This window comes from Hyla sarda, chromosome 5 (genome assembly GCF_029499605.1).
Source record: "Hyla sarda isolate aHylSar1 chromosome 5, aHylSar1.hap1, whole genome shotgun sequence".
NCBI classification, from domain to species: Eukaryota; Metazoa; Chordata; class Amphibia; order Anura; family Hylidae; genus Hyla; species Hyla sarda.
In genome coordinates, this window is record NC_079193.1 from 34,691,943 (window position 1) to 34,707,253 (window position 15,311).

The following is a 15,311-nucleotide window of genomic DNA, read 5'->3' on the forward strand; positions in this document are numbered from 1 at the left end:
CTTTCATTTTAACCTTTTTGTTATTTATATAGTTAAAGAACATTTTGGGGTTAGTTTTACTCCCTCTGGCAATGAGTCTTTTCTGTCTCTACTTTTGCATCTTTTATCTATTTTTTACATATTCTACTTTTTTCTCTATATCTTTTTAACGCTTCTTCACTGCAATCCTGTTTTAGTAGTTTAAATGCTTTATTTTTGTCATTTATTTCCCCCTTAACATTTTTATTCATCCACATTGGTTTTCTTCTATTCCTGACCATTTTATTCCCATAAGGTTTATACATCTTACAGTGACAATTTAAGATATTTTTAAAAGTCTCCCATTTAGTGTCCGCATACTTGTTTTTGAGGACATTATCCCATTTTATATTGTTAAGGGCTTCACTGAGTTGATCAAACTTTGCCTTCCTAAAGTTCATTCTTTTTGTGGCCCCTCGAGAGGCTCCCGTAAGGAATACTGATCATAATATGATACATTATAACTTTTTCTGCAATATGTGTCCTTTTACCTGCACATTAGTTACTCTGTCAGGTCTGTTGGTTAATATTAAAGGGGTTATCCAGGATTTTTTTTTTTTTATATATATAGTTACATAGTTAGTACGGTTGAAAAAAGACATACGTCCATCAAGTTCAACCAGGGAATTGAAGGGTAGGGGTGTGGCACGATATTGGGGAAGGGATGGGATTTTTTATTTCTTCAAAAGTATTAATGTTATTTTGTTCCAGGAATATATCTAATCCTGTTTTAAAGCTGTTATTTTTTCCTGCTGTGACCAGTTCCTGAGGTAGACTGTTCTATAAGTTCACAGTTCTCATGGTAAAGAAGGCGTGTCGCCCCTTGAGACTAAACCTTTTCTTCTCCAGACGGAGCGAGTGCCCCCTCGTCCTTTGGGGGGGGTTTAACCTGAAACAGTTTTTCTCCATATTTTTTGTATGGGCCATTAATATGCTTATATACATTGATCATATCCCCCCTTAAACTTCTCTTCTCAAGACTAAACAATTGTAACTCCTTTAATCTCTCCTCATAGCTAAGATGTTCCATGCCCCATATTAGTTTAGTCCCGCGTCTCTGCACCCTTTCCAGCTCCACAGTGTCCCTTTTATGGACTGGTGCGCAAAACTGAACAGCATATTCCAGGTGAGGCCGTACCAATGCTTTATAAAGGGGGAGTATTATGTCCCTGTCTCTTGAGTCAATGCCTCTTTTTATACATGACAATATCCTGCCAGCCTTGGAAGCAGCAGCCTGACATTGCATGCTATTCTGTAGTCTGTGATCTACAAGTACACCCAGATCCTTCTCTACCAGTGACTCTGCCAGTCTAATCCCCCCTAAGACATATGACGCATGCAGGTTATTAGTACCCAGATGCATAACTTTACATTTATACACATTAAACCTCATTTGCCAAGTGGATGCCCAGACACTTAGTCTATCCAAGTCATCCTGTAACTTATGCACATCCTCTATAGACTGTACCATGCTACAAAGCTTGGTGTCATCTGCAAAGATAGAAAGAGAGCTGGTAATACCATCCTCTATATCATTGATAAATAAATTAAACAACAGCGGGCCCAGTACTGAACCTTGGGGTACACCACTAATAACCGGGGACCAATCAGAGTACGAATCATTGACCACCACTCTCTGGGTACGATCCATGAGCCAGTGTTCAATCCAGTTACAAACTAAAGTTTCCAAACCCAAAGACCTTAACTTACCTGTCAGACGTCTATGAGGGACAGTATCAAATGCTTTAGCAAAATCCAGAAACACTATATCCACAGCCATTCCTCTGTCAAGGCTTCTACTCACCTCTTCATAAAAGCAAATTAGATTGGTTTGACAACTTCTATCCTTAGTAAACCCATGCTGGCTATCACTTATAATACAATTATCCCCTATGTATTCCTGTATGTAATCCCTTATAAGTCCTTCAAACAATTTACCCACAATGCACGTTAGACTTACTGGTCTATAGTTTCCTGGGGAAGACCTAGAGCCCTTTTTGAAGATTGGCACCACATTCGCCTTGCGCCAGTCCCTTGGCACAATACCAGACACCAGAGAATCTCTAAATATCATGAACAGGGGTACAGATATTACTGAACTTACCTCTCTAAGAACTCTTGGGTGTAGTCCATCCGGTCCTGGAGATTTGCTTATATTTAAATTACTTAACTTACCTTGTACCATCTCTACATTAAGCCAGTTCAGTACATTATATTATGTGTTACCAGCACTGACCTGGCCAATGTCAGCCCCTTCTTCCCTAGTATATACAGAACTAAAGAACCCATTCAGTAGCTCCGCCTTCTCTTGATCGCCTGTGACAACCTCCCCATTATCATTATTAAGGGGTCCTACATGCACTGTCCTTGTTTTTTTTTTGCATTTATATATCTAAAACAATATTTAGGATTAGTTTTGCTTTCTTTGGCCACCTGTCTCTCATTTTGAATTTTTGCTGTTTTTATTACATTTTTACAGGTTTTATTAAGCTCTTTGTACTGTTTAAATGTTATAGCTGACCTATCAGATTTGAATTTTTTGAAGGCTATTTTTTTGTTGTTTATTGCTCTTTTAACATCATTTGTCAGCCATGTAGGATTTAGTTTTAATCGTTTATATTTGTTCCCCTTTGGTATATATTTAGCTGTATAGTTATTTAGAGTTGATTTAAAGATGTCCCATTTACCTTCTGTATCAGTATTTGAGAACACCTCCCCCCAGTCTATGTCCTGTAGTGCAGCTCTCAGCCCAGGGAAATTTGCCTTTTTAAAGTTATATGTTTTTGCCTTCCCCGTCTGTCTTTGTTTTCTACATTTTAAGTCAAAAGTAACTATATTGTGGTCGCTATTACCAAGGTTTCCCCGCACAGTTACATTACCAACCAGCTCTGCGTTGTTGGAAATGATCAGATCCAACAAGGCATCACTTCTTGTTGGGTCCTCCACAAACTGGCCCATAAAATTATCCTGCAATAAATTTAGGAATTGTCGCCCCTTTGTAGTTTTAGCCAACCCCGGACCCCAATCTATATCTGGATAGTTAAAATCTCCCATTATTACCACTGTACCTGCCCGGGCGGCCCTCTCTATTTGTTTATGAAGCCGAACTTCTATCTCTTCAGTGATATTAGGGGGTCTGTATATTACACCAAATATTATTTTTTCAATATTTCCCTCCTTTTGTAATTCTACCCACAGTGATTCCACCTCCTCAGAATCATCACACACTATGGCATCGTTCACACTGACTTTCATACCACTTCTTACATACAGACAGACTCCACCACCTTTTCTGTTCATTCTATCCTTGCGAAACAATGTAAACCCCCTGCAGATTGACAGCCCAGTCATGCGAGGAGTCCAGCCATGTCTCAGTGACCCCAACTATATCAATATGTTCCTCCAGTATCAAGGCCTCAAGCTCCCCCATTTTATTTGCTAGGCCTCTGGCATTTGTGAACATACACTTTACATTTCCATCCTTTATGTTATTGGGGTTAATCTGATTCAAGGGTGTAAGTTTTATTTTCCTATGAAGCCTATTCCTATTAACTATTCCAACCCCTCCCTCCGCTCCACCCCCAGGGTGGCTTGAGAAAGTTAAACAGATTTGTAAGTTCTTTTCTTTTTGAATTTCCTTTCTGTCTGACCACAGTGCTTTCTGCTGCCACCTCTGTCCATTTTAGGAACTGTTCGGAGCAGGAGATGTTTGCTATGGGGATTTGCTCCTACTCTGGACAGTTCCTAAAAATGGACAGAGATGTCAACAGAGAGCACTGTGGTCATACAGAAAGACAATTCAAAAAAAAAAAAAAAGAACTTCCTCTGGAACATAAAGCAGCTGAAAAGTATTGGAAGGGGTAAGATTTTTTAATAGAAGTAATTTAAAAAAGTATTATTTTCATGTTTGAACAATTTAAAAATAATTTTAATTATTTAGGAACTATGCAGTAGAAATACATACAAGTGTTACAGTCACAAAATTTACCTTTTTTCAAAAGTTAAGATTGGTTGGGGTCTCCGTGCTGAGACCCATCCGATCATTAGTTAAAATTGGGTGAAGCAAGCAGAAGCGCTATTCACTCTCCAGCTGGCCGCCCAATCCAAATAATGTTGCTGAGCTTAGCCATGGCTAGCCAAGAATTTTGCCTGCAGTGGCCACTACAGGAGAAAGGTAACATTACATGTGCTTATTTACATAAATGCTGACTTGAGTGCGCCTGAATGGAGGCTACTTGTAGAGGGCAGCTCTTTATTCAGGCTTATAGACAGGCTACAATACAGAGGATGTCCGGTATTTATTTATTTGTTTTGTAAGTTTCTCCTTACAAAACAAATAACAATAACAAAGTTGCTCCTGAGCCCACTCCATATCCAACAACCAGGGGCATTGCTAGGTTTCCAAAAGACCTGGGGCTAGAGCCTTTAGCACAGTCACACCACTAACCACACCCCCGACCACACCCCCAGACACGCCCCTATTCTCCCACTACTATACACAACACCCCACACATATGCTACCAACATTCCATTTATGGTTTAAGGAGCAGTGCCTCTCTATAGAGCAGTGATGTCCAAACTGTGGCCCTCCAGATGTTGCAAAACTACAACTCCCAGAATGCCTCCAGCATGCCTAGCCAGCCGTTTGCTGTCTAAGCATGCTGGGATTTGTAGTTTTGCAACATCTCGAGGCACCCTGGTTGTACAGCAATGCCTTGGAAGGTTTGGAAGGCAGCGTTCCCCAACCAATGTACCTCAAGCTGTTCTAAAACTACAACTCTCAGCATGCTCAAACAGATTTTGTCTGTCTGGGCATGCTATGAGTTGTAGTTTTGCAACACCTGAAGGCACCCTGGTTGAAGAGGAGAAGCCTTCCATGGCAGTGTTCTACACCCAGGGTGCCTCCAGGTGTTGCAAAACTTCAACTCCAAGCATGCCCAGACAGCCAAAATCTGTTTGAACATGCTGAGAGTTGTAGTTTTAGAAGAGCTTGAGGTACATTGGTTGGGGAACACTGCCTTAAGAGCAAACATACCTCAAGCTGTTGCAAAACTACAACTCTAAGCAAGCTCAGAGGGACATGGTGGTGGGGTGGTGGTGGGTCATATACCTTGCTGTGTCCTGCCTAGCCTGTCCTGTCCAACCTCCTGAATGTATGCGCCGAATGTCCGTGCTGAGCCTTCCCGCACTAAGCTTGCACTGCAAAATGCCACGCTCCACTCCTCGCATGAAACTGAGGGGTGGGCCGGCATCTTTTGGCGGGCTGCACTCACGCGCTAGAAGACGCCGGCCCTCCCCGCTAGACCTCCTATGAGCCACCGCGCTTTTAAAGCTGCAGTGGCAAATAAAAAAAAAAAAAAATCTGGCCCGAAATTAGACCCGGGACTATTGGAGGGACACCCGGGGCTAAAGCCCTGTTAGCCCCCCCTCTAATGACGCCCCAGCCAGCAGCCATCAAGCTGTTGTGAAAAAGGCATATTGTGGTTGTTAAGGGGTTTAGAAGTGCAACATTACAAATCAAAAAAATGTTATCCTCTACAATATATGAATTATAATACATTAAATAATTGTAATAAAAAATGTTAGAGAATTGATTTGCCGAAATACTTATATATAAATAAATACATTTTATTTTATTCTCATAGCTCATTTTCTGATATTCACACCAGAAAGTGCCCCTAGTGCCCAAGCCATCTTAAGAAGTTTGAATTTCCTTCCGACTGATGATCAGATTTCTTGCCAGGTAAAGTATGAAATTATTTGAACATCAAAGGAGTATAAGGGTATCAGAAAATTGTATTTAAGGAGAACTATCACCCCAAGAGATATAACTTACAAATATAGTGTTATAACAGTTTTTACTGGCTTCAGCATGTTTTTTTTTTTGCTTGATTCACCCCAGACAGGAAGTTGTGTAGTACTTTCACTGTCAGTTTGGTGTTGTCTCAGCAGCTCCCCGACCCCTCCGTCTCTCCCGCGATGACTTATACCCTGTTGTCTCAGAAGGCGTGGCTGGATCTTGTCTCTGAGCTCAACCCTGCCCCCTGAATGATGTTACCTCCTAGGACTGTATCCACCTTTTTCAGCCCACCGGAGAGCCTGAAAGCTGAACTAATTTAAGCAGGCAAAAGTCAGCAACTGCCGAGCCATGAGGTTCATGCATAATCGAAGTACTGTAACTTCGCTCATCTCTAATGGCTATATGAAAAAAAAAAAAAAGTTAATCTATAAATTATATGCATTCCAAAATAGTGTCATTAAAAATAAGGCTCATCCTGTAAAAAAAAACAACACTTTATGGCAAAATTTTATCCTCACCACCCCTGGGGGACGTTTCTGCCTGCAAGGATCAGGAGGATATGAAGTTTGTAAGTCTCTCCAACTAGTGTTGCTCGCGAATATTCGCAATTCGAATTTTATTCGCGAATATCGCATATTCGCGAATTCGCGAATATTCGCGAATATAGCGCTATATATTCGTAATTACGAATATTCTTTTTTTTTTTTTTTTCACAGTACACATCACAGTGATCACCCCTCTCTGCTTCCAGCTTATGTGGTGTAAGAAGGCTCTAATACTACTGTGTGAGACTGGTGTGCGAATTTTCGCATATGCGTAAATTTCCTTATGCTAATTTTCGTATATGCGAATTTTCACTTATGCTAATTTTTTTATATGCACATTTTCGCATATGTTAATTTTCGTATACGCGAATATTCGCATATGCGAAAATAAAACAAGCATATTACGAATATGCGAATATTCGCGAATATGACGAATATTCGTCCATATATTCGCGAATATTCGCGAATTCGAATATGGCCTATGCCGCTCAACACTATCTCCAACCACCTCCGTAGGTAGTGCTCTGGATGGGGAGCTGTACTTACCTAGTAACTAGTACTGGCCCTAGTGACGCCCCGGCATGATTGAGACCCTCGTCATCGCTCGGTTCTTTAAAGAGTACCTGTCATCAAACCATATTTTCTAAACTAAGATTATATTCCCTAACTACTCCTAACACCTCTTCTGCCCTTACAAAATGTTTCCAAGCTTTAAAAGTTCTGTATCATACCTTTCCCCTTGCTCACATTGTGTGAGCTCCCGGCAGGAGAAAGTGGGCATTCCCCAGCAGGCACAACTTATCTTAAGCCTGCAAGAGCTGTACCTTGCCATGCCCCGCACGTACTTCCTGAGTTTGGTGTCCTGTCAGGCCGGGAGGAGACCAAACTAACTGTTTGACTTGCGCAGGGAACAGAACCGAGCCACCTAGTGGCTGTTTTTTCAATCACATTAAAAAAATATAAAGGTTGAGAATTATAACAGCAAATAAATAGCAAAGTGTCTTATAATTACATAAGGAACAATATATTAAAAGTTTAGTTTGGTGACAGGTACTCTTTAAGCAAAATGAGCAGGGCGGTGACTAGGGCTGTCAATCACAAGCCAGAAGGGGGGGTGCAACACTACAGCCGAAGTGGTGGCACTAGGTAAGTACAACTCCATGCCCAAGGGACAATTTATGAATTTCATTTCCTCTTAATCCCTGGCGGCAGGTACATCCCCTGGGGATGGTGAGGATGAAGGTGGAGATTTATCAAAACCTGTCCAGAGGAAAAGTTGCAGATTGCTTCTTTCATTTTTGAAAAGGTCTCTGAAAAATGAAAGAAGCGATCTGATTGGTTGCTATGGGCAGCTCAGCAACTTTTGCTCTGGACAGGTTTTGATAAATCTTCCATGAAGATTTTACCATACATAACACGTTGCCAATATATATATTTTATATATAATAAAATCCTATAATATAATAAAAATCTACTGCTTGGTTCCCTTTAATTTAAAAGTGGTAATAAAGATGGGGAGTGGTTGAACCCTCCAGTAACAAAGTGGTTAAACAATCCCAATATTCTGTTCTTTCTTCCCATCAAGCTGAGGATGTACTACTACCTCACTGACGGTAGTGCTGCGCTCACGGTGGGACTGCAAATTCCAACTCAAGATCAAGTTAATGACATTTGGAAGCAGGACGTGAGCCATAAAAAGGAGTGGAGAAGGGAGGTCATTACTATTAGCAGCTCCCAGCCATTTCAGGTTGGTTTTGCATAATTTCATTTTTCTCCGTAATGACTTTGACACAATGTTTTCATAAGATCTGGCGGGTGAAAAGGAAATATCAAGTGGTGTTATGAATTGCAAAAAACAGTCACGTCTTTGAAGCCTCACATTGGAGCGTTTGTCCTTATGTAAGAGTTTCTCTTTGGAATAGGGAAACCAAAGTGACATTTTGTAATAGTAACATCAGTAAAAATTTGTAAAAAATAAAATTGGGAGTTTAGCTCATTAATTTTGAGAAATGTATGCTATCAACATGTATTTTAGGACAGAACAATTAAGTGGGCACTGTCAGTGTTCAGACTCCGACCACTCTTGAGAACGAACTGGGAGATGTGTAAACTTAGTGCATTCTCTCCGTCATCTCTGTCATGTGACCTGGACTGACTTATAATGTAAGTCTGTGGGGCCGTCCGGGTCTCTACGACAGTCATTACTGTCCCCTCACCCCAACCCCCCTGTGTGTCATAGTCATTGCTGTCCCCTCATCTCCCCCCTGTGTGTTACAGTCATTACTGTCCCCTAATCTCCCCTCTGTGTGTCACAGTCATTACTATCAATTCTTCTCCCCCTTTGTGTCACAGTCACAATGGTCCTCTAATCATTTTTATTTTACACTGTTTACTCACCTCCGCCTCTGTTCCCACACTGATGCCCCGTTCTGTCTTTGGTGTTCCGCATCGGCTGTTATTGGGTGGCACTTTGGTTGGTGCTACGGTGTCATATTTGATTTCGATAAAAGTTTACAAAGAGACTTTCTGTTCACATTACTTCTACCAATGCGTTTCCAGCCAGGGGTTATGGTCCACAATTACTGAAAGATTCCTATCGGATCGTATTGCTATAAGATTGAAATTACTTGTTGAAGTTTGTCAAGACATAAGTGACACAAGGTCTATTAGAAAATATTAAGCCTCATTTGCCACCACTTAGAATGTCTCCGAGTTCTTTTCATTCCCTGACATGGATTAACTCCTGACCCAGTTCTTAAATAAATTAAAATAACTTCACCGTCAGCTGTATGAGGAGACACGAAACAATGGAAAAAGTCTCTTCTCATTAGAGATCTGTAATGATCTTAATACATTAGGAGTTTATATTAAAATAGAGTTCACATTGTGAAAAAATGGGTCGGATTATATCAATTTTGGTGCAGGGACAGGCTCTGCTACAGATTGAAGGGGTCGTATGGGATTAGAAATAAGGGTCAGCTTTTTCCAGAAACAAGACCACTCTTGTCGATGGGCCATGTCTGGTATTACAGTTATATCCCATTCACCTAAATTTACTTCTCCAATCCCTGGCTCTGTAACTACAATTCCCATCGCCTGTACAGGCATGATGAGAGTTGTAGTTTTACAAAAGCCATAGGTTAGGGAACACTCACCTAAATAAAGAGTGGTACATTTGTGGGGGAAAGAAAAAACAATCTAGTCAGCAGAAGATGAGAAAAATGGATGACACTAAACACTGGGTTCATAGCCATAGAAGCATAAGTCTATGGATACACAGAACAGTAGAACTTTTTTCCCCAGTCATGATAATGTAATTCCGGTCGAAAAAAATGTTTTTCATATCAACTGGTTCCAGAAAGTTAAACAGATTTGTAAATTACTTCTATAAAATGTTTTTTTAATCCTTCCAGTACTTATCAGCTGATGTATGCTACAGAGGAAGGGGAGTTGTTCTTTTCAGTTTGACCACAGTGCTCTCTGCTGACACCTCTGTCCATGTCAGGAACTGTCCAGAGTAGGAGAAAATCCCCATAGAAGACTTCTCCTGCTCCGGACAGTTCCTGAAATGGACAGAGGTGTCAGCAGAGAGAACTGTGGTCAGACTGGAAAGAATTACACAACACAGTACTGGAAGGATTAAGGTGGGGTCCCCTTCTTCCTCTACAGAGCCATAGAGGCTTGTATAGAATGTCTGCTGATCTTGTTGAGATTGGGGGCTAGAACAAGAACACTGTAGTTCCTCTGGTGAATGGAGAATCCCTGGGAGCCACAAAATGAAAAATTGATTTTCTCAGATAGTGCTCCTTCTTTAATGAGAGTTAAGGGGTTAACCTGAGCCGGCACAAAGCAGACAGTGTTAATGAAAATAAAAAATGTAAGTTTATTAATGGATTACGCATTTCAAAGGCATACCGCCTTCTTCATCAGGTCTGGAAGTATTTCTTTAGCTCAGTTGGAGACAGCTATCTACTTGGACTTGGAAACACTTTGAAGGAGATTTATCAGAACCTGTCCAGAGGAAAAGTTTCACAGTTACCCATAGCAACCAATCAGATCGCTTCTTTCATTTTAAACAAGGCCTCTGCAAAATGGATGAAGTAAAATGAACTAAAAATTCTAAAAGCAGCAAAAGGTGGATGAATATAAGTTACATAGGTGATGTTTATGACATGTACATGCTGTATAGTTAAAGGGGTACTTCGGTGGAAAACTTTTTTTTTTTTTTTTTTAAATCAATTGGTGACAGAAAGTTAAACAGATTTGTAAATGACTTCTATAAAAAAAAATCTTAATCTTTCCAGTACTTATTAGCTGCTGAATATTACAGAGGAACTTATTTTCTTGCGAGCTCATATGGATAGCCTCTGCCTTGCTCTCTTGCACTGCCAGGATATAGCAGAGCCTTGTACACAGAGGCTGTACAACATTTTAGTATTGAGTTATACAGCGTCAATTTGCTGCTGTACAGACTCTACCCAGTGCCATATATACAGTATGGAGATTTTCATCTGTTCTGTTTGAGAACAATATAGTGTCCCAGTACCAGTGTTTCCACTACTATTCTTTAAAAGCTGTCACATGGCTGAGAGAAAAGCTTTCAACAAACTGCATACATGTGTATGTGATACTGTTGGTTTATTTGCAAAGGTTTTTATGTGCATTTGCATTACTGCATCACATGCATAATGCCTTGGTCACGTGATCCTCCCTAAGCCAATCGTTGTGGGAGAACTCCCTACTCCAGCTTCCCTCTCTTAGTAGAAGGGAAGTATCCAAAATATCTTTCAGTATGAACCTTGCTCTTGCCAGTGCCACATGTCTCTCTACTCTGGAAAGATGGGTAAAACCAAGTCTAGGCCTGGTCAGAGCAATATCTCTTCGATCCTGTCCATGCTGGGAGAGTAAAGTTTGTCAAGTCTTCATCTCCAAGAAAGAGTCCTTCATTTTTGTCAGAGAATAATAAGGCTGAACAAGGGCCCCTCTGCAATACACTAATCTCTAAAATGGACTATGGCTGGAGGTTGTGCTGTAGGTTTTTATGCATTTGTCATCATGGGTATCATATCACAGCACCCAGCTGACCTGGGTTGCAACTGTTCCTGTGCACTACATATAGTAAATAGTTTTTAGTAAATAAAAGTATCCATATGCATTTTTTATGAAACTGGAGCCATACTGGGTAGACCACTACACACCCATGGGACAGACTATACACAAAGGGGAGATTTATCAAAACCTGTGGAGAGAAAAAGTTGACCAGTTGCCCATAGCAACCAATCAGATCGCTATTTTCTTTCTTAACAAGGCTTCTGACAAATAAAATAAGCAATCTGATTGGGTGCTATGGGCAACTGGTCGACATCTTCTCTCCACAGGTTTTGATAAACCTCCCCCCACAGTCCCTTCTTAAAGTAGGCAGTTGGACAAAGAAAAGCCAAATTGCTTTGGTAGGATTCACACCAGTAATGCATGTTAAAGGGGTACTCCGCTGCTCAGCGTTTGGAATAAACTGTTCCGAACACTGTAGCCGGCACCGGGAGCTCGTGACGCCATAACCTCGCCCCCTCATGACATCACTCCCCGCCCCCCTCAATGCGAGTCTATGGGAGGGGGCGTGACAGCCGTCACGCCCCCTCCCATAGACTTGCATTGAGGGGACGGGGCGTGACATCATGAGGGGGTGGGGCTATGAACGTCACAAGCTCCTGGCTCCAGCGTTTGGAGAAGTCTCATACAAAAAAAAACTTATAATTTTTATATCGTGGGGGGTTTGGGCGCAGGGGCCCCCCCACGATCTACTGTACAGAGCTCTCCTCTGGAGCTGCGAGGGGCCACCATGCAGATTTGTAAATTACTTCTGTTAAAAAATCTTAATCCTTCCAATAGTCATTAGCTTCTGAAGTTGAGTTGTTGTTTTCTGTCTAACTGCTCTCTGATGACTCACGTCCCGGGAGCTGTGCATGATGGGAGAATATCCCCATAGGAACTGCACAGCTCCCGGGACGTGACATCATCATTGAGCAGAAAACTTCAGAAGCTAATAACTATTGGAAGGATTAAGACTTTTTAATAGAAGTAATTTACAAATCTGTTTAACTTTCCGGAGCCAGTTGATATATATAAAAAAAAGGTTTTGCCTGGAATACCCCTTTAATAATGCATGCCCCATTTTCTTTTCAAAAATTGGAAAAAAAAGTCTAAAACTAACCCTGTCCTCTCATGTTTCTTTTATGTTACTGTGATATATATCCTTGATATTTAGGAGAATGAATGTCACTATAGTAATATTTTCTCATATTTACTCTGCACTTGAAAAAATACCATATTAGACAACGTTTAACCTTCAGCTCCGGAACACAGAGTACAATATTTTCCTCTGTATGTTTTTTTGATGTTTTACGTATTTGGCATTTAGCTAGTAATTAAAATAAACTAATCAAATCACAATGGAATAACCACCACTAAGGCTGGTGGTGCGCATTTATCCTCGAACAATAGCTGCAGGATAACAGAACATTTCTTTGCACTTGGAAATGTCTTAAGATCATTTTGAGAATAATTTACATTCCGGAATGCCAGGTGTCGGAGCACAGCTGAGTTCACCGAACAATAAAACATCCTTAAGGGACTCGCTCTATAAAACATGACACTTACAGTGGAATATGACCAACTCCAATGTCTGAATTCTGGAAAACTCCGGAACATAGCGGAGACAACAATCTTAATACTTTAAGGAACGAATTGTTTGCCCACTGGTCATGTGGGAGGTTTGACCTTTGGAAATTGTAATTGTATCCGTCATAGGGAGTGAAAAAGAGAACTAAACACGTGGAGTCTAAAGCTGTCCAAAAACACGGAATTTACCATTTTTCTTTTGGTTTGGCATATGGCCCGGATAGCCCAATGAGATGGAGGTGGCATTTACTCCTCTGTAGTGATAGAAGGCTGTTACAGTTCCCGTATACATTTTCAATGTGAAAACCATATGGAACCGTATTGAAAACCGCATGCATTGACTCTCCATTGAAAACCTTATGCCAAACAATGCATCCGGTTGCATCCGTTTTGCGTCTTGTACGGTTTTGTCCATTTTTTTTCCCATACCCCAAACCGTAGCCTACCACGGTTTTTGGTCCGAGTGAAAAACTGTATTAAACCGTATACGTTTATTTTTTTCAACATGGGAGTCACTGGGAACCTTACAGAACCGTATGTGCATATGGTTCCATCCAGTTTAGGGTGGGTTCACACTACGTTTTCTCCCATACGGGAGCACATACGGGGGAGCTAAAACCTCGCGCTCCCGTATGCCTTCGTATGCGCTCCCGTATGTAATTCATTTCAATGAGCCGTCCGGAGTGAAACGTTCGGTCGGCTCATTTTTGCGCCGTATGCGCTTTTACAACCGGACCTCAAACCGTGGTTGACCACAGTTTTAGGTCCGGTTGTAAAAGCGCATATGGCGCAAAAATGAGCCGACCGGACCGAACGTTTCACTCTGGCCGGCTCATTGAAATGAATTACATACGGGAGCGCATACGAAGGCATACGGGAGCGCGAGGTTTTAGCTCCCCCTTGCCGTATGCGCTCCCGTATGGGAGAAAACGTGGTGTGAACCCAGCCTTAGAACCGTATGGAACCATATTGAAAATGGCATGCATTGGCTCTCCATTGAAAACCTTATGCCAAACAATGCATCCGGTTGCATCCGTTTTGGGTCGGTTTTGTCAGTTTTTTTTCACATACCCAAAACCGTAGCCTACCACAGTTTTTGGTCCGGGTGAAAAACTGTATTAAACCGTATATGCTTTTTTTAACATGAGAGTCAATGGGAACCGTACAGAACCGTATGTGCGTACAGTTCCATCCGGTTTGCACCATACGGTTTTTAACTTTGCACAGTTTTTTTTCTTGGAATTTCAATCAAACAAGTGAAACTTTATTTATAATGGAGTGAAAAGTTAAAAACGTATATGTTTTTTTCTTAAAAAACGGATGCAAACGGACGTCCTTTTGATACAGTTTAGTCTGGTTTTGAGGAATCCGTTTTTCATCAAAAACCTGATATGGGAACTGTATTGCAAAAACGTGGTGTGAATGCAGCCTAACTGTGGTGACGCCTGATTTACTGACCGTAATTATATCGCCCTGGTAGATACTTGTGACAAGTAAATATGCAAAAAATAAGTTCAGAGTGATAGAAAAATTAAATAAACAAATTAAGAATAAGGATACACATTGTGGACATCTGTCTTGACCTATAATAATTCCTCGTAATAACCTAGCCAGAAAGCCAGATATTTAGAGATGGATTACAATATAATAAGAGTGAAGTTTGTGCAAAGTGCCCTCACTTTGTGGGGTCCCAACTCCAGTGAGTTCAGGCACCTAAGGTTTTTAATGTACTGACTTTTTTTTTTTAATCATTAATTTTTATTTTCATTCTATAAAATTACACTATCACAGAGTTTACATTTATACACAACCCTCTAACCATTACATACATATTCAGCTCCCAGATTCTGGTGCCTTCGTCTTTCCTGCGCTCTTTTATAAATTTTTTGGTGTGTTTCCCAATCTTTGTATTTATTAACATTCTTTTCCTATACCTATACATTTCAGTATTTTAATAAAGATTCTCTGTTTCTCCCTTAAATTCCTTCCATAGTGCCCACTAGAGATGAGCGAACTTACAGTAAATTTGATTCGTCACGAACTTCTCGGCTCGGCAGTTGATGTCTTTTCCTGCATAAATAAGTTCAGCTTTCCAGTGCTCCCGTGGGCTGGAAAAGGTGGATACAGACCTAGGAGACTCTTTCCTAGGACTGTATCCACCTTTTCCAGCCCACCGGAGCACCGGAAAGCTGAACTAATTTATGCAGGAAAAGTCATCAACTGCCGAGCCGAGAAGTTCGTGACGAATCGAATTTACTGTAAATTCGCTC

General features: G+C 40.9%; 1 protein-coding gene and 1 long non-coding RNA gene across 13 annotated transcripts in view; one reads left to right on the forward strand and one right to left on the reverse strand.

The window, feature by feature from the left end:
• Nucleotides 1-15,311, forward strand: part of MALRD1 (MAM and LDL receptor class A domain containing 1) — a 551,665-nt gene that overhangs the window by 109,199 nt on the left and 427,155 nt on the right. For all 12 annotated transcript variants that reach the window (XM_056519234.1, XM_056519235.1, XM_056519233.1 and 9 more), the window contains 2 exons: nucleotides 5,664-5,761; nucleotides 7,949-8,110. In XM_056519234.1, the coding sequence (XP_056375209.1) occupies nucleotides 5,664-5,761; nucleotides 7,949-8,110 (260 nt within the window). The remainder of the gene's footprint in view (nucleotides 1-5,663; nucleotides 5,762-7,948; nucleotides 8,111-15,311) is intronic.
• Nucleotides 1-15,311, reverse strand: part of LOC130273057 (uncharacterized) — a 37,681-nt gene that overhangs the window by 10,411 nt on the left and 11,959 nt on the right. The gene's annotated exons all lie outside the window — the stretch shown is intronic.